This window comes from Protopterus annectens, chromosome 7.part1 (genome assembly GCF_019279795.1).
Source record: "Protopterus annectens isolate FY-2018-M chromosome 7.part1, PAN1.0, whole genome shotgun sequence".
NCBI classification, from domain to species: domain Eukaryota; kingdom Metazoa; phylum Chordata; order Ceratodontiformes; family Protopteridae; genus Protopterus; species Protopterus annectens.
The window spans coordinates 700,001-726,875 of record NC_056740.1 but is presented as its reverse complement, the minus strand read 5'-3'; the positions used below and the strand labels follow the sequence as shown (position 1 = coordinate 726,875).

Sequence of the window (26,875 nt, the reverse complement as noted above, 5' to 3'; positions counted from 1 at the left end):
TACCAGTGCAATATTTTATAGCCTTTCAGCAACCACATGGCAGCAGCAGAAATTAGGTGTTTGTAGCACAACTTGAAATGTGACCGAGCCTACATTATTCCCTCTGTACAGCTGTTTACATGAATATTGGATGGATGCTGTTTGAGTTAGAAGCCCTAGCAGGAATGTTTTGTTGGGATCAAATACTGCATAAGCAACTAATCCATATGCTGAGGCCTTGCAAAGTGAAGACGTTGTTGCCAAGTGAAGTAGGTGCTGGGAACATTTGAAAGAGGGCTTGGTAGAAATTGAGTTCGCTAGGAAATGATGGCAGAAAACATTGCAGGCAAAAGTTGTTTAGTGACCAAAACCGAATGCATTATAAATAAGACTGCAAGATAATAGAGTGGCACATTCCTTATTAGACAGCTAACCTACTGTGTTTAAGGTTTACTAGGGATGTACCTTCTAGACTGAATTCTTTCTTTAGTAATGTTTGCAAGCTTTGATTACTGGTGATGAGATAATACTGAGAATGGGGAAAGTATGTGTCAACTTTGTTTGTACCTTCTCGAGATTCTTTAGTTAAATTGTTCTACTAACTGTAATGGTTTAGTTTGTATTATGTCAGTTGTTAGCAATGTATCCAAAGCAAGGCCAAGGTACTAAGTTGGTTTATGGCAGCTGTGTACAAACAGGTAAGTGCAGAAACTTTTCGGTTTAGGATGATTTCTGCTTTTCAGCCTGGTGTGTGTCCCAGATAAAACTAATTTTGTTTTGGCAATAATGAGGGACATCTGTTTGTTCTGGAACCAAGTATGTAAAATGATACAATTGTATATATATGGTGCATTCTGAGTGAGGACAGAACCAATTAGGCATGGCGTGTAGACTGATCTCAGGAGTTCCAGGTCATTGGTCACAAGTAAGCTAGATGGTTTAGATTGTCAGTGGTATGAATAATGATAAAAAAACAGTGCAGCAACTATAGATACCCACAAGCAGAGCAGTAGTTGGTAAGAGACCACTCAGTTTGTACTTTGTCTGCAGTCCCAGAGATAGTTTCCATCCACTGAAGTGTTATATTTTTCCATTCTCCATTTGTGGAGTTGACTTAGCAGGAGAGGGTGTAATAATGAGTCAGAAGCTTTAGGCATTTCTATATAAAGAATGTCTGTGAGTTTGGCAATGTCCATTAACATTGCAGAAGAATACCAGTGCTTTGTTTCTGCTTTGGCCCTTTTAGAAGCTGTACAGTTTACTGTATAGCAGGCCAAAGAAGTAAGGATATGTTTTTTTATGTGAATAAAGCTGATTCTGGTATTTTTACTAGCTATTAAATTGTAGATATGTACTTGTAGGTGTTTAAATTCATGGAACTTCCTTCAGAAATGTAAGACACGGACAATTTCCAGTGATCTTGGAAGTAGTATCAAAAATTAAAGGCGGTGTCAAATCATACAATACCAAAAGTCATAATTTATGGAACACAATTAAACAAAATAAAATTGAAAATATGTAACATCAGCTGTTTTTCCCAGATTTAATTCTTGCCCCCTACCTTTTTTAATAAAATCTAATATTTATTTTCCTTTTCTTCTGCTTCTTCTCTACAGTTGTTATACTTGGTCATATACTGGTCAACTGATTATAACAAACATCTCCCGCTTTCCTCATCTTTGTCTTCAGCCAGTGGTTAACTGATCAAGAGTTATTTTATTTTTATGCAGTTTGTAAAGTTATCAGACCTTAAAAAAATACTTCCAATGTGCAGAATCAGCTGTGTATCAAACTAGTACCCAATGACTGGTGACCATTTGAAATTTGGGAGCCAGTAGAATGAGTCCTGAAATACAGAGACAGAATGGCTGAAAAAGCAGACTTCCATATATCAGGTCCGAGATGGCTATTTCTCAGGATATTCCCTTTTGTCCAAGGTATGGTGATCTTGGAGTTGGTATATATACATTTGGGGGGGTGTGGGGTGCTTACTATCTACATGGAGAGGGTGTAGGAGGGTTTGTCCCCTTGCAAAAAAAGAAAGTTAAAGGAGAACTGTGATATTTAAGATTCGCTGTTCTCTTGCAGTTGCAGTCTTTTTTTTTGAACACTGGCATTTGGCATTATGAGTTTTGACATTTCAATAGGGGGCCCTCATGACTAGTTCACCAGCCTGTATTTAGCACATTTGTGGGTCAGAGTGCCTTTTTAATTTATGTTTCTCCCCTCTCCCACCTTTTCATGGACTTCAGCCATATTAAGATTGCATTGGTTGCCCATTGGTTCCCACAGAGTGGATGATATATCCCAGCACTAACATTCTACATGTTAGGGACAATTTTTCCTGACTTTAACTTTTCCTTATTTATGTTCTGAAGCAATTTGCCCATCAGGATGCAGTTTACACATGTTTACTCTGAAGTGTTGCTTGGCATCTTGCAGTGTATAGAATTCTGGCTATGATTATTAGTGTTCTTTTCTGCCAGGCCTGTTTGATGGTAATGGGGGGACTGAATTTTGTTTGATAGCAACCAATGAATATCATCATTATTATTGTTTTCTTGTTGGGGAGGACACTAGACAGCTTAACATTATGCACCAGAAGACGGTTTATAAGGTATAATGTTTGAAAATGAGATTGTGTTGTTATGGTTTATTTTCATTTATGTAAATGTAAGATTGCCTATGTCATACATAAGAATTTAATAAAGATGTTTAAAAAAAAAAAAAAAAACATTATGCAGCAGAAGTATTGGCTGTATTTGCAGACAGTGGAGTTATGACAGTATTTGAGCCAGACACTGTTGGCTGTATTCAAAGTTATGTGTACAGTATCTCTATTATTGTTTAGTATTATCGCAGCTTAATTTTAATGCATGCAATATTATATACCATGCATTCAATTTATACTGAGCTTACATGCTTAAGCTCTTGCATTCTTTAATAATTTATTTTTATATCACTGCCTTCTTTATAGGAGCATAGCTGAAAATGGTCCTGTTTGGATCAGCATACCTGTTTGAGTCACTATTAAAGGAAAACTCCACCCTCTCCTACAGTTTAACTCAACCCTTAGGTTGCTTTTCTTCCTACACTATGGTTCCAGTATTATGTAAGTACCAGAAACCTACTTGTACTTTAAAAAACCTTCATTTCTTTGCCTTGGAATCAAAGGAAGAGAAAGCCCAGCTACTTGTTTTTAAGCTTAACTTCTCAAATACTTTGCAGAAGAATTTGTCTCTGCCTGCATGGCATACTACAGACACAGAGAAATCTATAGTTTACCTTATCAGGTACTGCAGTCAGTCTTTGATGGGCAATTACTCCTGCTGATGTCAGGATTCTTCTTCTTTCGGCTTTTCCCAGTTAGGGGTCGCCACAGCAGTGGAGTTTTACAGTGTTGAGTTGCCAGCCTGGTGCCCTGCCCAACCTTCCACAAAAGGCACACACATGCACGCACTCATCACGCCTAGGGCCAATTTAGAGTGTCCAATCCACCTACAAGCATGTCTTTGGGACGAAACCAGAGCACCCAGAGGAAACCCATGTGACCACAGGGAGGACATGCAGACTCCGCACAGAAGGCACCCCAGCCAAGGATCGAACCGAAGATCCTCTTGCTGTGAGGCAAAAACACTAACTGCTGCACCACCGTGGCCTCACTGATGTCAGGAGCACAGCAGTGTCTATAAAAAGACAGAAAGCTGTGGAACTGTTTTCCACTGTCTTAATTGCAGAAATGAGGAGAACTTAATAGTCCCCTTTCATAGCAAAACAAAGCAATTAAATAAGTCAGGGGTTTAAAGGGACTTATCTCTTTTGATTAACAAATTGTAAATAAATGCAAAACAGAAGAAAACGGGATGAACATGACAGAAATAATTATGGAACTAGTAAAGCACTTTTTAATTCTGCATCATTCATGAGAATAAAAAACTTGCCCCTGAAGACATTGCTAAGTAGCAGAAAGACTTACTTTGGAATCATTTCCACTAGCAGCTGTCAGCTGTATATGATACATCAAAGATCATTTACTGCAGTGAGAGTTTTCACACCTCAGGATGTGAGTGTGGGGGAGGGTCTATCATTTCCCATAGAACTATGAAAGAATTGCTTTACAAAAGCCATCTGTTTACCTACTTTCTTTTGCTGAATGCAGCTAATGGCTATTCATAACATAGAACAAGCTTTGAGAGACACATAAATGAGGATCAGTCAAGGAAACATATACAAAGCTCTGTTAAAGAAGGTGTGTTAGAAGACAGTGCTTCAAACTCCTGCCATCTATCTTAAAGGCATGATAAAACACCACTTCCTTATGTGTGGTGTAAGAAATCAGAGTTATGTTGCCATATATTGCTTAATAATAGTTTATTGTAGTGAGTAACATATAATATAATAGCAGCAGATATAAATGTAACAACAGCATATTCAAATGGTATATAGCCGCACAGTATATCAAATAACTGAAAGCATGAAAGCAGTACAATCTGAGCAAGTCTTGTATCAGACTTTAACTAACTTCTCTGTCCTAAGCATATATATTACTTCAGTCCAGTAACTTTCCTCTGGTAGCTATATCCACCCGCTTAACCTTGATTCCCAGGACTTGTCTTGCAGGTGCCCGACAGTGCTGTCTGTTCTTTATTAGGATTCCATTGAAAGTACACATTATCTTTTCCTTTAGAAAGGAATGTTCTGTAGCTTTTCCTTGAGATCTGTTATTTCTGCACATCTCATGCTTATCTTTTCCCTTCTACTGAATTGTCATATAAATGAAAACACAAGTCTGACTCTATATTTTCAGGCTTATTCTACTACATATGTGCAACATTATGCCTAACAGCTACTTTTAAGTGAAAAACCTCCATCTAACATCTGGCATGGCTCATATAAAGAGGACTTGAAATGTATTCTGGGAAGAAGGAATGAAAGCAAAAAAATAAGGTCACATTACCAAGGCAGGCCCTATCGACCACCATTTTGTGGGAAACACATTAAAATTGTAAAATAAGCACTTGGAGTGATTTTGAGGTGTTAAAATACCACAGAAAAAATGACAATGAAAAACATTTTTTTTTAGTTCTAAGGCGAGCTTTCATTTAATTAATATAATCATTTAATTGCTGAGTTTGTTTTAAATGCATAAACTATACACACCGAGCAGAGTTGTAGTTCAGAGTTATATTTCCTTAAAGTCTGGAGGAAATTTAAGAGTTCCATTTATAGAGAAAACCTTGGCAAATTAATTTTCTCGGCAGGTATGCTGAATTTGTTTAGGTTGTAACGAGGTTCTGAGTGGGATAGCAAGCATAAGAGATTAAAGATTGATTTCAGTAATGATGGACAGTGCTTTAAAAACATATATTTTAAAGTAAACAGGCAGAGTCCTCTCAAGACCCTGATGTGAATGGAAAGTAATCTGAGGTGGGATAATGCAAGGTAATTGAGTTATAAAACAAGGGAAAGAAGGGTGAACAATCTGTTTTGATTTTATATATGGGAAAGTTGAAGTATTTGCAGATGAGGATAGTGGAATTAGTGGAGCAGTATCACAATTTATGTAAGATTATATAAACATTTCTATACACTGAGCAGAGTGGAAGAGGGGCATTGACTACAACTCTGATCTGAGATATATAAAAATAAGTATCCTGTTTTTTGGCTTATTTATACTGGTTATTGCTTCTAGTAATTTATATATAGCAGTTTTTATTGCCTGCTGCATACTTTTTACTGTATTTTATTGCTATTAACTAATCTGCACGGGTAACTGATTGGTTTGCAGTTAAAAGCATTCTGTAGAGTCTCCTTGCTCCTTTATCTGTTTAAAAACTTTCATTTTGTGGTTACTGCTGTCATAAAGATTTCTGTAGTGTTTTTACTGTCTAAAAGAGTGTAGGCTAATAGCTTTAGTATTGTCCCAATTCAGATTTGCTGACTCTGGGCCTGTTTGTTTTTGCAGTGATTGTTCTGAGCACATGACTAGACCATCTTGAATTAGCAGAGGCCTTTCTTTACCTTTGTGGCAGGATTGTGTTGATTGATTGGCTGCTGGCTAGTGGGGGCTGGTTCTTTTGTGCTTTTTTAAAAAAAGTTGTCTAAGGTTGTATCTTCTGGTATTTAAGCCCTAACTTTGAGAGGATTTCTGTCTATACACACCGAGCAGAGTGGAGGAGGGGTATTGACTACAACTCTGATCAAAGATATATAGCAACAAGTATCTTGTATTTTGGCTTATTTATACTGGTTATTGCTTCTAGCAATTTATATATAGCACTTTTTATTGCCTGCTCCATACTTTTTACTGTATTTTATTGCTGTTAACTAAGTTGCACAGGTAACTGATTTGTTTGCAATTAAAAGCATTCTGTAGAGTCTCCTTGCTCCTTTATTTGTTTAAAAATGTTCATTTTGTGGCTCACTGCTGTCATAAAGATTTCTGTAGTGTGTACTGTCTAAAAGAGTGTAGGCTAATAGCTTTAGTATTGTCCCAGTTCAGATTTGTTGTCTCTAAACCTGTTTGTTTTTGCAGTTGTTGTTCTGAGCACATGACTAGGCCATCTTGAATTAGCAGAAGCCTTTCTTTACCTTTGTGGCACAATTATGGTGACTGGCTGCTGGCAAGTGGGGGCTGGTTCTTTTGTGCTTTTTTTTAAAAAAAGTTGTCTAAGGTTTTACCTTCTGGTATTTAAGCCCTAACTTTGAGAGGATTTCTGTCTATACACACTGAGCAGAGTGGAGGATGGGCATTGACTACAACTCTGATCTGAGATATATAACAATAAGTATCCTTTTTTTTGGCTTATTTATACTGGTTATTGCTCCTAGCAATTTATATGTAGCACTTTTGATTGCCTGTTGCATACATTTTACTGTATGTTATTGCTATTAACTAATCTGCATGGGTAACTGATTTGTTTGCAGTTAAAAGCATTCTGTAGAGTCTCCTTGCTCCTTTATCTGTTTAAAAACTTTCATTTTGTGGCTCACTGCTGTCATAAAGATTTCTCTAGTGTTTACTGTCTAAAAGAGTGTAGGCTAATAGCTTTAGTATTGTCCCAGTTCAGATTTGCTGGCTCTGGGCCTGTTTGTTTTTGCAGTGATTGTTCTGAGCACATGACTAGGCCATCTTATATTAGCAGAATCCTTTCTTTACCTTCGTGTCTGCATGGTGTTTATTGGCTGCTGGCTAGTGGTGGTTGTTTCTTTTGTGCTTTTTTTAAAACAAGTTGTCTAAGGTTGTATCTTCTGGTATTTAAGCCATAGCTTTGAGAGGATTTCTGTCTATACACACACTGAGCAGAGTGGAGGAGAAGCAATGACTACAACTCTGATCTGAGATATATAACAATATGTATCCTGTTTTTTGGTGTATTTATACTGGTTATTGCTTCTAGCAACTTATATATAGCACTTTTTATTGCCTGCTGCATATTTTTTACTGTGTTTTATTACTATTAATGAATCTGCATGGGAAACTGATTTGTTTGCAGTTCAAAGCATTCTGTAGAGTCTCCTTGCTCCTTTATCTGTTTAAAAATGTTCATTTAGTGGCTCACTGCTGTCATAAAGATTTCTGTAGTTTTTACTGACTAAAAGAGTATAGGCTAATAGCTTTAGTATTGTCCCAGTTCAGATTTGCTGGCTCTGGGCCTGTTTGTTTTTGCAGTGATTGTTCTGAGCACATGACTAGGCCATCTTATATTAGCAGAATCCTTTCTTTACCTTCGTGTCTGCATGGTGTTTATTGGCTGCTGGCTAGTGGTGGTTGTTTCTTTTGTGCTTTTTTTAAAACAAGTTGTCTAAGGTTGTATCTTCTGGTATTTAAGCCATAGCTTTGAGAGGATTTCTGTCTATACACACACTGAGCAGAGTGGAGGAGAAGCAATGACTACAACTCTGATCTGAGATATATAACAATATGTATCCTGTTTTTTGGTGTATTTATACTGGTTATTGCTTCTAGCAACTTATATATAGCACTTTTTATTGCCTGCTGCATATTTTTTACTGTGTTTTATTACTATTAATGAATCTGCATGGGAAACTGATTTGTTTGCAGTTCAAAGCATTCTGTAGAGTCTCCTTGCTCCTTTATCTGCTTAAAAATGTTCATTTAGTGGCTCACTGCTGTCATAAAGATTTCTGTAGTTTTTACTGACTAAAAGAGTATAGGCTAATAGCTTTAGTATTGTCCCAGTTCAGATTTGCTGGCTCTGGGCCTGTTTGTTTTTGCAGTGATTTTTCTGAGTGCATGACTAGGCCATCTTGAATTAGCAGAAGCCTTTCTTTATCTTCATGGCAGGATTGTGTTGATTGGCTGCTGGCTAGTGGGGGCTGGTTCTTTTGTGCTTTTAAAAAAAAAACGTTGTCTAAGATCGTATCTTCTAGTATTTAAGCCCTAACTTTGAGAGGATTTCTGTCTATAAACACTGAGCAGAGTGGAGGAGGGGCATTGACTACAACTCTGATGTGAGATATATAACAATAAGTATCCTGTTGTTTGGCTTATTTATACTGGTTATTGCTTCTTGCAATTTATAAATAGCACTTTTTATTGCCTGTTGCATACGTTTTACTGTATTTTTTGCTGTTAACTAATCTGCATGGGTAACTGATTTGTTTGCAGTTAAAAGCATTCTGTAGCATCTACATGCTCCTTTATCTGTTTAAAAACTTTCATTTTGTGGCTCACTGCTGTCATAAAGATTTCTGTAGTGTTTACTGTCTAAAATAGTGTAGGCTAATAGCTTTAGTATTGATCCACGCCCACCCTCCCTGTTGGTGTCTTGTTGTTGTATTTGGTGGCTTTGCAGTTCCCCGCCCCTACTGTATATTTGGTCTGGGACACTCCTCCCAGTCTAGTGTCATTAGCTCATTCTACCTAATACAGAGGGAACATCTGACAAGGCATTATGTTCCTCCTTTCTCCCTTTCTTTAAAAAAAATAAAATTGCCAAAATCTCCTTGTGTTCTGACTGTGCTTCTCAAACATTTTAGAAATATAGAGTATATTTTAGTGCATTTATTAAGACTGTATTTGCATTAATATTGCTGCAACTCAAGGGCTCTAGGTTGTACTGCATCTGAATTGTTTAAGTGTGTTTTAGCTGCTTTTCTGTATACATAGACTTCTCTGTATATGTAGACTAGCTACTTACTCTACTGTATTACTGCCTCTTAAATCGTTTTTCAGTTGTGCACTTGCCTTGCTTCATTTAAAAAGTTTTAAATTGCTAATTTTATAGAGTTTTAATTGCATTTACTGTTTAGGACTACACACTCACGTGCGTTATCCTTTTCTGTGTTTATTTACTGTATTATTGCATTCTTTAGCCTGTTTTAACCAAAAAAAAATACTGTCTCGTTTGCTTATTTGCCACCTTTCCTAGCCAGTATATTCTAGATCCCAGGCTTTGCTTGTCTCAGGACTTTATTTTCTGTGTTCAGAGCTATCCAGACCTTGCTGTGGTAGAGGGAAGTCCTACTGCTTACCAGTGGGAATGGTGAGCATTGTACTGCCTATCTAACACTAGAGTAGTGGTTTCCAGCTCTGACTTGTAATTTTATTAGCTGTTTTGGGCTGATTTCTATCCCTTTCAACTTTCTGGCTTAGAACTCTTGTGTTTGCACATTTTTCCCATCGTGCAGCACCACTGGACTATAGTTAAACTATTCCAAGTGCCAGAAAGTCTGCTTTTCAAATTTCCCTTAGAACTAGCTGGTTTCTCAGTAGTAGCACTAAAATCTGAACCCCTGTGACTAGCACTTGCTCTAGAACCTGCTGGAAAGCACTAGGAAGCCTGAAACTGATACAAGCACTCAACTCTCCTTGTCAATAAGGAGAAATTAATCACAGGCACTAAACAGCCTGTGATTGCAAAGTACCTTGCAAAGGTAAGGGAAAACAGCTCTTGTACTTTACAAAAAAAGCACCTAAACAGGCATGTCCAAGGGCCAGCTTCCGGTGATTTCTCCTGTCCACCTGGTGAATCTGGGTATACTGGGGCAATGTGGCAACTGCCTCATGTAAAAAGACAAACCTCTCCTCCTACCACCCAACACTACAACCTGCAAGAGATGCACTTGCATAGCCAAACTGGAAGCAAAGCTCTCTCCAGCCAAGATTGTTCTAGACAGTTAAGAGGAGAAGGTTAACACCTGCACTACACCTCAAGCAACATATAGCCCTTCAAAACCCACACCATCAACACCCACACATAGCAACACTAAACCCACATATGCGGAGGCCCTTAACATTAGCCTGCCCAAGCAACAAGGACTTATGAAGCTGAAAGGCAAACAAACACCAATCACAACCAAAGTGACACATAGCTCACAACACCAGTGTGCCACCCAACAACAGCCCCTTAGGCAAGACAATGTACCCAACACGTTAGTCATAGGTGACTCTATAGTCATGCCCACTGATGTCCCACTCACCAAGCTGAACAAGTAGAAAATTACAGTCAGGTGTCTGTCGGGTGCCAGGATCCACCACATAATGCATGCACTCAAGTCACTCCACAACAAGTACAAATACAACTCTGTCATTGTCCATGTTGGAGTGAATGACTTGAGAGGTACCTCCCTGGACTATATGAAAAGATACATAGAGGAGCTCCCAGATCATGTGGCCCAGGCAGGTATGACCCTAGCCCTGAGTAGCATCCTGCCTTCACCCAGAATGATACCACAGTATAAGGACAAAATGATTGACTTCAACAATTGGCTAAGCTTCTGATGTCATTCAAAGGGGATCCAGTATCTGTCTGCCTGGGAAGACATGATCGACAAACTACGATGCTTTGCCAGAGATGGTCTGCACCTGTCACCCCTGGGATTCAGGTTACTGGCTAAAGCCCTTGCCATTCCTATAGTGCCTTTTTTAGGCAAGGTTCAAAGGACAAAACCACCACCATAACAGATACAAGCGTGCAAAATCTGAAGGTAATGCTACTCAATGCTAGAAGTTTAAACCTCAAAATGCACTCTCTCAAGGTACTCCTAAAAATGGAGAACATTGATATCTGTGCAGTAACTGAGACCTGGTTCAAGGCTCCAAAGGGCACCTCTGCAATACCAGGCTACAACTCTTACTACACTTTTCGGCCACCAAACTAAGACTGAAACACTAAAGGTGGAGGAGTGTCCATATTCACCAATGATATTCTCACCTCCAGGCTACTTGCCAAACACAATGCATCTGAAATTCAGCAGGTGCAACTAACACTAGGTAAGACTGCAATCCAAATTGTAGCTTGCTACAGATCCCCGCCATGCCCCAAGATTCTCACTACACCTTTTTAAACATACTGGAAAATATTAAGATACAACCAAACACCCTAATACTGGGTGATTTCAACTACTCTGCCATTAACTGGGAAAACTACTCGGGTACCAACTCCTTTTCCCAGCATTTGTTGGAATTCATAAATTCCAACGTCCTGGATCAACTAATCCATTGTCCCACCAGGGGCTCCAATATCCTAGACCTGGTCATTGCCAACATGGGAGATAGATGCTTCACTCCAGTGGTCACCCCCTCATTGGTCAGGTCTGACCATAAGCAAATCACCCTTGACATCCACATCCTGCCCCCACTCCCCCAGTAAGGAAACCTCCATAAAAAACTTCTCCAAAGCCAACTTCATGTTATTCAAGTTAGAAGTGACAAACTTCATGACACCCATGCAGACGGGATCTAAAAGTTTGACTGCCGAATCTTACACTAAGGCACTGTACGAGCACATCCACTCGTGCATGAATCGTGCCATCCCAAATAGAACCAAGATGCTCTCTTCCAAAAAAAGGAAGCCAATCTGGTGGTCCCCTGCCATAAACAAAGTATACAACAGAAGGAAGAAACTATTGCAAAAAAGAGGAAAATCCTAGAATTCAAAAAACTCCCTTACCAGCCTCAGTAAGAAGCTGAGATCCCTCATAAAATCGTCAAAAGCGAGTTACGAAAATAAAATTGCCAAAGATTCCAAAGGCAACCACAAGGCATCCTATGGTTATGTCAAGAATCTAAATGGCAATGCTCAGATCTGCTCTGAGCTACAACAGAATGGCATTAAATATACTGATCCCAAGGATATTGCCAATATCCTGGCAGATTGATGCCAACTTCACCCCCCTCTCACTCCCTAAAAGGCCCAGCTCAATACCAAAAGATTGCCAAATTACGGTAATCACGGCCACACAGGTAGGAACCGCACTCTCCAAAGCTAAGAATACAGCATCCATGGGACCAGATGACATCCCTGGCTGTGTACTACATGAACTACAAAATGAACTGGCACCTCACCTAAGTGTCATGTTTAATCATAGCCTCACCTCAGGCTTTGTGCCCACTGAGTGGCGCACAGCTACAGTTATCCCACCCCACAAGGGGGATCCACCTTGGATCCCGGGAACTACTGTCCCATCAGTCTGATGAGCCTGATCTGCAAGGGCATGGAATGCATTATCATGGAACTTATAAACAAAGACATTGGCAACCTCAAACACTGGACCCCACCCAGTTTGGGTTTGTGAAGGGCCGATCTTGTCTCCTGTACCTGATTGACTTCTTTGAATCAGTCTCCAGGGCTGTGGACGAGGGTAAGGCACTCCACACAGCCTATCTGGACCTCGCCAAGGCCTTCAACACCATCCCCCACTCTGGAATTATAGATAAACTTACTAAGCTGGGCATAAATCCCTACGTCACTCGATGGGTTGCCAACTGGATTACTGACAGAACCCAGACTGTATAAGTAGCCGACTCCAAATCCAGCTCCAGACAAGTAACAAGTGGAGTACCTCAGGATTCAGTCCTGGGACTGCTCTTGTTTGGCATCTACTTCTCTGAAGTACAGGCCAACATTAAGGGACTCTGGCTAACAAAGTTCACAGATGACTGAAAACTGGGAGCCATTATTGAATCCCCAAATGATGTTGATATTCTACAAAAGGGCCTTACAGAAACAGATGCTTAGTGGCAGAGCCATGGGCTCAAGCTTAATGCCAAGAAATGTATAGTTATCCCCTTTGGGAAAAAACATATACCCATGAATTACCACATAGGTGGCAGTACAGTAAACACTGAAAGTGTGATGAGAGACTTAGGGACACAGGTGGACAGTGGTTTCACCTTCGATAACCACATTGCCCCAACAGTCAGGAAATCCTTCTATGTGGCACACCTCATTACTAAGGGCTTTTCATCCAGGAAAAAGGAGGTCATTGTCCCACTGTACTCATCCCCCATTAGACCCATTATAGAATATAATGCCCAGTTTGCTATGTACCACACAAGACATCTGCAACAGCTGGAAAGGCCGCAGAAATACCTCACTAAAAGAATCACAGACCTAAAGCAGATGTCATATGCTGACCATCTAAAAATACTCCAGCTATACTCTGTGGCATATCGTCTACTCAGAGATGGTCTCTGCTTAACATACAAGGCCATGTCAAACCCTGAGCTGTTGAACATGCTCCACTTAAAGAAATCCCAATCCCTCAGAGCCACATGCTCCAGGGATCTAAACCTTGTCATCACAATGAACAAAACATGCTGAAGGGATAGGTTCCTGACCCAGAGACTCCCCATACTCTGGAATAGACTGCCCATATATCTCAGGCAGAGCACCTCCCTGGCCCTTTTCAAAAGGAACCTTGATGATTAGATGGGAGATAGGAAATTCACACCGGGGATCATGTCACTCTCCCTGCTAGACAGGGGTCCAGGGAAGAAAGTATTGTGGGAAGAAATATCCATGGAATTGTTATGGCTAGGCTTGTATAGGCCTTAGGGACAATAGCCTAGTACCAATCTATGAACCTATAGAGATCCCTGATTGGGAGAGTGAGAGTTATGGTGTGCACTGTTGTTTGTTCCTTTTTGAAGCAAACTGTGCACTGTCAAGAGAGAAAGGTGATTTCTAAACTAGCTAAGCAAGTCTTTATTTAAAAGAGGTAACTTAGTTGTGATACAGTCCTTTGAGTCATGGCTGATCAACTGATCATTTCACTGAAAAGTGGCAATCAAAAAATAACTTAGCAGCTTGGGTGAAGTTAGGGAGCAACCTTTAATACTGTTGTACAGTGGGTAAAGCCTCCTTTACCTCTGTAATTATTCTGATATCTTTTGAGGTTAAGAAATGTAAGAACTCCAGGCCAGGCAGGACAGTAGATCCGTAAACGTTTAATGGCAAACAGTTCAAATAATTCCAATAAAAACATCAAAAAACCAACATACAAATACAGGGTTAAGCGCTTTCACCTAGACCTATACCAGGCTTCTTCAGAACAGTTTAATCATCCTTTAACCCTCATTAAATAGTGACATCAATTAACCATGATCAATGACTATTAATCCTTAAAGGCATAATGTCATTCCCACAGCTAAAATACGTGTTGCAAATTTAAATATAGAATATAAACAATGCCTAATATTAAATATGTTGGTAGGAGGATGCTTTATATTTTATCCAACATATCCAGTTAGAACAATAATTTTGAGATTTATTCAAAGAACAAGGTTTCTGAAAGAAACAATAGTTGTGGAATATTTAATGAATGCATGTCTTCAATTACTAAAGGAATGGAGAAGTTTAATAAAAATAACAAATAATGCGCACAGTATGATGGAAGGAGATCAGTGGGTTGGGATGGAAAACATTTTAGAGTACCATGAATGCGTGGTATGAAAACAATAATTGCCCAGTTTTCTCTATCCTGCCAAATTGTCTGTATATATATCTCTCTGCATTCAGTACTATTGATGAGAACACTGCGGCTTAGTCCAATCCCATGTACCACAGTATAGCCCTTATTTAGATGGACATAGCTTATTGCAGTTTGGGACCAAGACCTGATATGAATATGAGCTTTTGTTAGTAAATTGCATACCTCTCTGTGCACCTTGTAAATCAGGCCTGCACATGTACAGGCCTTTGTGCATTGGTGCATATCTTTACTGTGGCACCTGTTACACATAGGTAATAAGCAGGATCAGATGTGATTTTGTCATCATGGTGAGATTTAACACTCCATTAGCAATATGCATCTGTTATTCACCACAATAGCCCTTTGCATTGTTGTCTTTGAACAGCACTCCATTAGCAATATGCAGCTGTTATTCCCCACAATAGCGCTTTGCATTGTTGTCTTTAAACAAGTCACTTAACCACACCATAGCTCTTCTTTCACTCTTGAAAACTTGCAAACATGCCTACCTGGAGTTTTCTGCTCAACATCTAATTAAAAGCACTGTTACTAGGACAGATTTACAGAATCAAAATTCATATTAATTTTTTTTTCTGTGCATTTTTTTTAGGGAGATGCCAGAATGTCTATACTGCAGATATTGTCTTCTTGGTTGATGGTTCATCCAGCATTGGCCGACCTAATTTCCAACAAATCAGAATGTTCATGGAAGGAATTCTTAACATATTTATAAATGCTGTCAAAGAAGATGGTGTCCGGTTTGGAGTTGTGCAGTATAGTGATGACCCCAGGTAAGTAATTTAGGTTCTGGGAGAGAGAAAAGACAAAATTAATACTCAACAGTTTGTGATTCATAACTTTGGTTAATTGCACTGGCTTATCAATAGCCTTCATAAAATTAAGTCAGGATTTTGTTCGAAGTGTATCCCAATGCTTACCCTGAACCTCTTTTGTGAAGAAGCATAGCCTGTCAGTTTGCAATAGCTAAGAAACTGATGGCTCTGGTTCTGTTACCATAATGTCACAGTTTGCAAAAGCTGATCAATTGATGTCTGCAGTTCTGTTGTTATTTTCAGTCAGGGTGATGAATTGGCATTTCAGTACTGATGAAGTCCACCATCTAACCATCCCTGTGGCAGGTAAGTATATATATATATATATATATATATATATATATATATATATATATATATATACATACACACACACACACATATATATGTGTGTGTGTGTATTTATCTATATCTATATTTATATATATATTTTATATATATATATATATATATATATATATACATATACGTGTGTAACATGAATTCACACACACACACACATATATATATATATATATATATATATATATATATATATATATATGTGTGTGTGTGTGTGTATATATATATATATATATATATATATATATATATATATATATATATATATATATATATATATATATGGGTCTACTTCAGAATGTCAGCAGTTCAGAATGCTGACTTTCATATGTCCGACACCATATGATTGACATTCTGAAAGACCGACATCCTGAAATAGCACCATTTACCTACCTGTAAACACAAGCACCCCCTGCACCCCCCACACCCCCCTGCTACTTAATATTCTCTCTCCGAGATCACACTACAGTGCAAGAAAGGGGGATTTCCCAGTCCCGCACTGTAGATGGATCTCCGCTATCATTTGTCAACCCAGTAGTAATTTGATCTTCTAACTCTTCCATCCTTACTGGTATATAAACCCTGTGTCTGCTAAAGGTTGTGTTTGTATTTATCAGGCTGTGGATGGTAATTCATTACTGAAACTAAGCAGAAATTCCTAAAGATTCCAAAAGCAGGATAATTTATTTCTTACACTTATTTCATTGAACTGCACTTCTGAAATGCTTATAATTGTGTTATACAGTTAATCTACCACATTTTGCACTGTTATAAAGCTTTTTTTACTATTTCACTGCATTTATGTACTGTTTTATACCGTTTTAACTGTATTTTTCATTGCTAGATACTGTTTCATTTCTGTAATTGCATGTTTACTGAATTACTTAACTGTAAACTGCTTTTTCATACTGAGAGTTGTATTTTCTGTTTGTGAGTGCTCTATCTGAGCTTTTCTGTGCATTTTTGATTTTTTGAGGTTTCTGTGTTCTAGTCAAGTCTTTTTGCGGTTAAAAGCATTCTCTAGAGTCTTCTTGCTCCTTGATCTGTTTAAAACTTTCATTTAGTGGCTACAGCTAGGAGCTGTAATAGTTTGCCACCCAACCTCCCTAGTGTTGCGGTGTTCTTATACTTGATGGCTTTGGAGTTGCCCGCCCATACTGCATATTTCATATGTGACACTCCTCCCAGTCAAGTGTCATTAGTTCATTCAATCTAATATAGAACATTTGTGAAGGCCAACCCACTCAGATTCTTAACCTTGAATTAACTTCTGTTCCAGCTTTCTCCATCTCCACTTTACTGAAAAAAATAATTCTAAGCTTGTTTCCCCCCTTTCTTGTAACAAGTCTAGTCCAGATGCAGATTTGCTGTATCCGCAACTGTTTGTAAGCTCCTTATCCCCCCCCCCCCCCCCCGCTTAGCTAGGGTTAAAGTATTCCTGGCGCCATAAAGTTTGCTCTTCTAATTTTCCCTTACAACTAGTCAGCTTTTTAATTTTAGCACTCAAATCTGTTTCTTTGAGCTCAGCACTTGTTCAGAACTCATAAGCACTAAACAAGCTACAAATTACTACAGCAATCAACTTTCCTCACTTTTCTAGAGGAAAACGTTTTTTAGTACGTAATAAATAAGCACCTATCCAGGCATGTCTAAAGGTCAGCCCCCGGTGTTTTCTCCTGTCTACCTGATGAATCTGGGCATCTTGGGGCAATGCAGCAATTGCCTCATGTACACAGACAGCCCTCTCCTCCTACCACCCAACACTACGACCTGCATACCTCTCAACCTGGAAACATCAAAAATCTGGACAAGGCCCATGAAAAATAGGTACAAATCTGTATGCTGATTAACACAAAATTTGCATACATAATTAAACAACCTTACCCAATCCATTGGAATTGTGGGATACCAACTTTGAAACGCAAACTGAAGAACAGAACCAAAATATAGCACCAGAGTCGCACTGCAGCCATTCCAATGTCCCATTACCTGGCTAGTTCACCCCATTTACCATAAACACTAATGTGTGCATACTGCTTTACTTCTACAATGATTATCTGGATTTTAGTTTTTTACATTTTATAGCACAATGCGTAAACACTAATAGATATCTGCTAAACAAAGCAATATTGTCTAACAATGAAAATAGACTTGGCATTAAAACTTATCTGCCTTGAAACAGCATTGAAACCCACACCACATCCAAAGAAAATGCATCCGGCCAGTTGTGGATAAAGATTACTTTTGGGCTATTTTCAAATCAGAGCCCCCTTGCATACAAAACAAGAAACATACATGCGTTCTTTGATACACCTTCCTGATTTTATTAAATTATATTCCTTGTATAATACAGCACACTTGTTAGACTTAAGTTGGAGCACATTTTAAATGTATTGTTTAAACATTTTTCCAGTTGACAATGAAACAAAAATGCACAAACCAATGACAAAATTGCCCTATTCAGAACATCTCCATGATAACAGTCTACTTTCACACGCACATACACACATATTTTATATATATATATATATATATATATATATATATATATATATATATATATATATATATATATAATCACAGTAGTGTAAGCCATAGGCATGTTACACAGCTTCTTGTACTTATTTTCATTTGGGGGGGGGGGTCAAAAGGACAGAAAACAGGGACACATTTTAAACATTGCTTTTATAATTTTGGAAAGTTGCTTGCATAAAATGTGTTACCACCATGCATTTCACTGCTAAGTCTTGTACCCCAAACCCTACGCACTCCAGTCATAGTAACATACCACTAAGCTAAATCAGCGGTTGCCTGAAATACAGAAAGACAAACTTAAATGGGTATCATTTAGTGAATTCATTTCTCACTTCTCACAATAGCTCTCAACGTCTTAGCACAAAAATATAGAACAAAGCCAATAATTGGAGAATACAGCCCCAAAATAAGGACACATTTCAAATACTGATCTTATAAACCTAGAAAATTGCTAGAATAAAAGGTTTTGTTTTACCACTCCTGAAAACCATAGATTTAATGAGGAACAGAACATAAATGTGAGTTATAAATTCAAAAGTGATGGTGGCTACGGACTTTAGTCTCTTTTTACCTGTACCCAAGGTACAGGGTTGAGCCTGAGTACCTCTAGCCACCAGATGTATTCCGTTGGGGGCATTTTCACACACACACACACACACATACACACACACACACACACACACACACACACACACACACACACACACACACACACACACACACACACACACTTTTTTTATTTTCAAATTAAATGGCATTTTCCCACTGGAAGTATAGGAGAAGGTTACTGTATTTAAACAATGCATGCAGTTAGCAACCACACATGCTTTTTCCACTGATGATATAATTTGCAGCACTAGAAATGTACCTCAGGGCAATTCTAACCATTGTTGTTGTTTTAGATTTCAGCAACATAAATGTTATATTAGTTTTTTTTCTGAGTGCCATGATAATCACCTGTAGTCCAAATTTAAATTTAGTGTTCTTTAATGTAGAAATATCAGAAGATCATTGAACAATATTTTTACAAACCTTTAATTCAACTGCCATTTTTTCATTTAATGAAGTTGTTTGAATGAGTGTATATAAATCAGATAAGCTGCATAATATTGTCCTCATATTTATCTATAGTTTGATAACTTATTAAACATGCTGGTATACAGAGAACTGCATGTCTTTTTGAGGAGTGACTGTTACACAGAATGATTGCTGTACTCAGAAGCTGATGCAGGACAGTGGATTGTGATAATTATCAACTTATAAAGGGGAATAAGTAGAACTATTTACTGTTTTCAAAAAATAAAATAAATAATTTTTATGAAAATATTTTACAGTGTTCAAAAATGTAGCAAAATGCTATCACCATTCACAGTATCAAAAGACAGTAAACAACATAAATACACTTATCATGGAATTCTAAAACATTCAGGATAGCATTGTGAAGAACTTCCATCACCTACCAATGATACCCCAAGAATAATATCTGACATGCCTCTTGTAGGACGTTATATGGGGCACAAAGTATGTCACTGTCTACCCTATGCTACTTCAAAGCTGAAAAGTCAATTGAACACAAGCTATGCAAATAGCAGGCAATGAGTTTTTAGAATGTTCTACCTTACCTATTACTTATATGAACTTGACATCCACTGATTATGCTGAGGAAACGCTGATCATGTCTATAGTTTAATGTCATGGCAGGAGGTAGAAGGATACATACTCTGGGACTGTGGTACAGAAGTGCAATCTAAATCCACTAGTATTTTTAAATTAAAATAATCTTCAAGATCTGGAGCAGATAGGGTATACACTGATACCACTATGAATGACCACACACATGGCTGCCATCTCCCACCAGCTTCACACACACACACACACACACACACACACACACACACACACACCATACCTTATCGCTGACTTCCAGAAGACAAGTCCGACGACAGGCTCTGCATGGCAGACTTAAGTAATCCTGTGTTCTGCCCGATGGCAGAAAGTAAAGTAATATTCCTCTTGTGTTCTGCCCAATGGCAGAAAGTAAAATAATCTTCCTCCTGTCTTCTGCCCGATGGCAGAAGTAAATCTTCCTGTAATAGACGCGTGGTAGCTTAGGAAAGTAAATCAAACAGTCCTGTTCAAACAAACATGCGGCATGCTGATGGAGGTGACATCATCGCTTATGGGATGACGTCACATCCGAAAGCACGAAAATTTAAAAAATAGATCCGAAAAATCAGAAATAATAGGGTGCCACTCGGGAATCGTGGCACCCCATTATTGGGACCCTAAAAGTCAGTATAAACCGAGTTATTCGGGATGGTTGAGAGGTCTGACGACCTGTAAGAGATTCACTTATATAGCCAAACTGGAAGCAAAGCTCTCTTCACCCAAGACTGGACTAGACAGTCAAGAGGAGAAGGTAAACACTTGCACCACACCACAATCATCACATAGTCCCTCAAAACCTACACCACCAAAACACACACACAGAAGCATAAATCACAGGCCTACATTCACGGAGGCTCTCAATAAAAATCTGCCCAAATAACTGAGACCTCCAAAGCAGAATTGCAAGCAACCTCCACCCCCAACACAACCCAAATGACACATAGCCCACATACTCAGTGTGCCACTCAACTACAGCCCATAAGGCATAATGTACCCAACACTCTAGTCATAGGTGACTCTATAGTCAGGCACACTGATGTTCCACTCACCAAGTTACTGTCAGCTGCCTGTCGGGTGCTAGGATCTGCCACATAACACATGCACTCATGTCACTCCACAACAAGTACAAATATGACTCTGTCATTGTCCATGTTGGTGTGAATGACCTGAGACATACCTCCCTGGACTACATAAAAAGAGACATGGAGGAGCTCTCCGATCTTGTAGCCCAGGCAGGTATCACCTTAGCCCTGAGTAGCATCCTGCCATCACCCAGAATGATACCACAGTACAAGGACAAAATGATTGACTTCAACAATTGGCTAAGCTTCTGGTGTCATTCTAAGGGAATCCAGTATCTGTCTGCCTGGGATGACATGATCGACAGATCACGATGCTTTGCCAGACATGGCCTGCACCTGTCGCCCTTGGGATTCCGGATAATGGCAAAGGCTGTTGCCACCCCTATAGTGCCTTTTTTAGGCAAGGTTCAAATGACAAAGTCACCACCATAACAGTTACAAGCAAGAAAAATCTGAGGGTAATGCTACTCAATGCTAAAAGTCTAAACCTCAAAATGCACTCATTCGAGGGACTCCTTAAAATGGAGAACATCGACATCTGTGCAGTGACAGAGACCTGGTTCAAATCTCCGGAGAGCACCCCCTGCATTATCAGGCTATAATTCATACCACACCTTTTGGCCACGTAATCCAGACTGAAACACTAAAGGTGGAGGCGTCCCCATATTCATTAAGGATATCCACACCTCCAAGCTAGTTACTCAGCATAATGCATCCGAGATTATCCAAGTTCAACTAACTTTGGGCAAGACCGCAGTCCAGATTCTAGCTTGCTACAAATCCCCCACCATGCCCAAGGATTCCCACTCTTCTTTTCTTGATACGCTGGAAAATATTAGGGTACAATCTAACACCCTAATAATGGGTGATTTCAGCTACCCCACCATTAACTGGGAAAACTACTCATGCACCAACTCTTTTGCTCAACGTTGTCTGGAATTCATCAATTCCAATGCTTCGGATCAACTTATCCACACCACCACCAGGGGCAGCAATATCCTAGACCTGGTCATCACCAACATGGGTGACTGGAGTTTCACACCAGAGGTCAATTCCTCGTTGGTCAGATCCGACCACAGACTAATCACCCTAGACATCCACATCCCGCTCCCACCCCCCATTAGGAAAACAACTGTAAAAAATTACTCCAAAGCCAACTTCTCGCTTCTTAAGACAGAAGTGGCAAACTTCACGACACCCATGCAGATGGACAAAAGAGGCAAGACTGCTGAATCCTACACAAATGCAATTTATAAGCACTTACATGAGTGCATGGATCGTGCTATCCCTATGAGAACCAAGATGTTATCCTCCAAAAAAAGGAAGCCAATCTGGTGGTCTTCTGCCATAAACAAACTCTACACCAGAAGAAAGAAACTGTTGCAAAAAAGAGTAATAGCCCATGATTGGAGGAACTCCCTGGTCAGCCTCAGTAAGAAGCTGAGATCCCTCATAAAATCCTCCAAAGCTAGTTATGTAAACAAAATCGCCACTGATTCTAAAGACAACCACAAAGCATTCTATAGCTATGTCAAGAATCTCAATGGCAACAGTCAGATCTGCACTGAGTTGCAGCACAATTGCCCTAAATATACAGAACCAACTGATATTGCCAACAACCTGGCAGATAGGTTCAGTGCTAACTTTACCCCCTCTCACCCCCTAAAGGGCCCATCTTTGGCACAAGAAAATAACTTTCTTAGTAAGCCAGGGAACCTTGTTGGCTAGGCTTACATAGGCCCTTGGGCCGATAGCCTAGTACCTACCTATGAACCTATACTGGATGAATGCAAAGTTCCTGTAATCATGGCTGCACAGGTAAAAACCTCACTCTCCAAAGCCAAGAACACAGCATCCATGAGACTTGACAACATCCCAGACTGCCTTCTACATAAACTACAGAATGAACTGGCACCCCACCTAAGTACCATGTTCAGTCATAGCCTCACCTCAGGCTTTGTGCCCATTGAATGGCACACCACAACGGTTATCCCACTCCATAGAGGGGGAGCCTCTACAAACTCCAGGAACTACCGCCCCATTAGCCTGACGAGCCTGGTCTGCAAGGCCATGGCACGTATCATCATGAAACTCATAAACAAAGACATTGGAGATCTCCAAACTCTGGGTCCCCACACAGTTTGGGTTTGTAAAAGGCAGATCATGTCTCCTAAACCTGATAGGCTTCTTTGAAGAAGTCACCAAAGCCACAGATGAGGGTAAGGTGGTTCACACAGCCTATCTAGACCTCGCCAAGGTGTTCAACACCATCTCCCACTCTGGAATTGTAGATAAACTCACTAAACTAGGTGTAAATCCCTATGTCACAAGATGGGTTGCCAACTGGCTTACTGACAGAACCCACACTGAAAGTAGCAGACTCCAAATCAGACTTCAGACCAGTGACAAGTGGAGTACCACAGGGTTCAGTCCTGGGTCCTCTCCTGTTTGGTATCTACTTCTCTGAAGTACAGGCTAGCACAGAAGGTCTTTGACTAACTAACTTCGCAGATGACTGCAAACTAGGAGCCATAATCAAAACTCCTAATGATGTGGACATCCTACAAAAGGGCCTCACTGAGACAGATGCCTGGTGTCAAAGCCATGGCCTTAAGCTCAATACCAAAAAGTGCATTGTCATCCCCTTTGGTAAAAACTCCGTACCGATGAACTACTACATAGGCGGTAGTTTACTTAACACCAAAAGTGTGATAAGAGACCTTGGGACACAGGTGGACAGTAGTCTCCCCTTTGATAATCACATCACCACAGTGGTCAGGAAATCCTTCTACATGGCACATCTCATCACAAAAGGTTTCTCATCCAGAAAAAAGAGGTCATTGCTCCTCTCTACTCATCAGTCATTAGACCCATTATAGAGCACAATGCCCCTTTTGGTATGTACCTCACAAGATATCTAGAAAAACTGGAAAGGCCGCAGAAATACCTCACAAAGAGGATTACTGGCCTCAAACAGATGCCCTATGCAGACCGTCTAAAAAAACTCCAGCTTTACTCCGTCGCATATCGCCTACTCAGATGCGATCTCTGCCTAACATGCAAAGCTATGTCAAACCCAGAGCTGTTGGACATGCTCCACTTAAATAAATCCCAATCTCTCCGAGCTACACGCTCTAGGGACCTAAACCTTGTCACCACAATAAACAGAACATGCTGGAGGGATAGAATCCTGTCCCAGAGACTTCCCATACTCTGGAACAGACTACCTATCTATGTCAAACAGAGCTCCTCATTAGCACTCTTCAAGAAAAATCTTGATGATTGGATGGGTAATAGGCAATTCACCCCAGGGATCACCTCTGTGGCTCTGCTTGACAGGGGCACAGGTAAATACTTTTCTTGGGTGGCGAAAGCCAGGGTACCTTTTTAGCTAGGCTTGTATAGGCCCTAGGGCTTATAGACTAGTACCTACCTATGATCCTATGAACCTTTCAAATGTTTGCTCATATGGTATCAGCCAAATGACTTTCGAACATGTGAAAGTTCGAACAAATGAAGGGCTCCCATATATATATATATATATATATATATATATATATATATATATATATATATGTGGATAATCACAAGGCTTTCTTTAGTTATGTTAGGAACCTGGGTGGGAATTCCCAGATATGCTCAGAATTAGTCCAAAATGACAAAAAATACACCGAACCCACAGACATTGCCAACATCCTTGCTGACAGGTTCAGTGGAAACCCCCCCCCCCCAAAGGGCCAATATCTATCCCAGCAGAGTGCTGCCCCCCTGACATCTCAGATGCTCAGGTAAGCGCCGCCCTCTCCAAAGCAAGAAACACAGCATCAATGGGACCAGACGGTGTCCCGGGCTGCATCCTACATGAACTCCAAGAAGAGCTAAACCCAAACATAAAACTACTGTTCAATCTCAGCTTTACCACAGGATATGTACCCAAACAGTGGCGTACAGCAACAGTGGTCCCTCTCCACAATGGTGGTGCCTCAATGGATCCTGGAAACTATCGCCTCATAAGCCTGACTAGCTTGGTCTGCAAAGCTATGGAAAGGATCATCATGGACCTCATAAATAAAGATATTGGGGACCTACAGACACTGGATCCTACCCAGTTCAGCTTTGTTAAGGGCAGATCCTGCCTCTTAAACCTGGTCGATTTCTTTGAAACAGTCACCAAGGCCATTGATGAGGGGAAGGTGGTCCACACAGCCTACCTGGACCTCGCAAAAGCCTTCGATACAATACCCCACTCAGGCATTATAGATAAGCTCACCAGCTTAAATATAAACCCCTATGTCACTAGATGGGTTGCAAACTGGCTCAAGGACAGAACCCACATGGTTAGAATAGCTGGAGCCATGTCAGACTCCAAACCAGTTACAAGTAACGTCCCACAAGGCTCAGTCCTGGGACCTCTCTTGTTCGGTATATATTTCTCAGAGGTACAAGCCAACATGGAAGGACTGTGGCTGACCAAGTTCGCAGATGACTGCAAACTGGGTGCCATAATCGACTCTCCAGCTGATACAAGCATCCTCCAAAAGGGCCTCATAGAAACAGACAACTGGTGCTACAGCCATGGCCTCAAGCTAAATGCCAAAAAGTGTATAGTCATCCCCTTTGGCAAAAACAAAGTGCCCACAAATTACCACATAGATGGTAATCCATTAAGTACGGAAGAAGTAATTAGGCACCTGGGGACCCAAGTTGATAGCAATCTCTCATTTGACAACCACGTGACCAAAGTGGTTAGAAAAACATTTTATATAGCCCACCTAATCATGAAGGGATTCACATCTAGATCAGGGGAGTTCATCGTGCCTCTTTACTCGTCCCTCATCAGGCCCATAATTGAGTACAATGCCCCTTTTGGGATGTACCTTACCAGACACCTGCAGCAACTGGAAAGACCCCAAAAGTACCTCACCAAGAGGATCAAAGGGCTCAAACAGATGCCATATGCTGCCCAGTTAAAGAAACTCCAGCTCTACTCAGTGGCATACCGCCTGCTCAGAGGCGATCTGTGCCTGACGTATAAAGCCATGTCCAACCCAGAATTAATGGACGTGCTGCACCTCAGAAAATCCAAATCCCATCAAGCTACGCGCTTGAGAGACTTGAACCTCAGCACTGAAATAAATAGGACATGCTGGAGGGACAGATTCATAACCCAGAGGCTCCCTTCACTCTGGAATAAAATTCCAGTCCAGGTTAGGCAGAGTCCCTCATTGACTCTCTTCAAGAGGAATCTTGATGAGTGGATGGGGGATCATAGGTTTACCCCAGGTATCACTTCTGTGTCACTGTTAGACAGAGGCACAGTATACTAACCTCAAAAAAGGGCATAGCAAAATTAATTTAAAATGTGTGGTGAAAGCCAAACACACTCTGGCTAGGCTTATAAATGCCCTAGGGCAGATAGCCTAGTATGAACCTATGAACCTATGAACCTATGTATATATATATATATATATATATATATATATATATATATATATATATATATATATACATGCATACATACATATATAATTATGTCATAAAATAAAGAAATCTCATATGAAAGAATCATAAATGATAGATGTGATGTCCCTCCTGTGGGCCAGTAATCAAGGAGTCTGAATCGTTACCACTGACACCGGTGAGGGACATTCACTTGGAACAAAAATAGATACACACAGTATTTCCAGAGGCAACTTTTTACATCAAGCATAATTT

General features: G+C 39.9%; 1 protein-coding gene across 1 annotated transcript in view; it reads left to right on the top strand.

The window, feature by feature from the left end:
* LOC122807520 (collagen alpha-1(VII) chain-like) overlaps positions 1 to 26,875 on the top strand; it is a gene marked incomplete at its 3' end in the record, with an annotated part of 926,266 nt that overhangs the window by 207,862 nt on the left and 691,529 nt on the right. Inside the window, exon 3 of the mRNA XM_044078445.1 lies at positions 15,311 to 15,491. Coding sequence (XP_043934380.1) covers positions 15,311 to 15,491 — 181 coding nt within the window. The remainder of the gene's footprint in view (positions 1 to 15,310; positions 15,492 to 26,875) is intronic.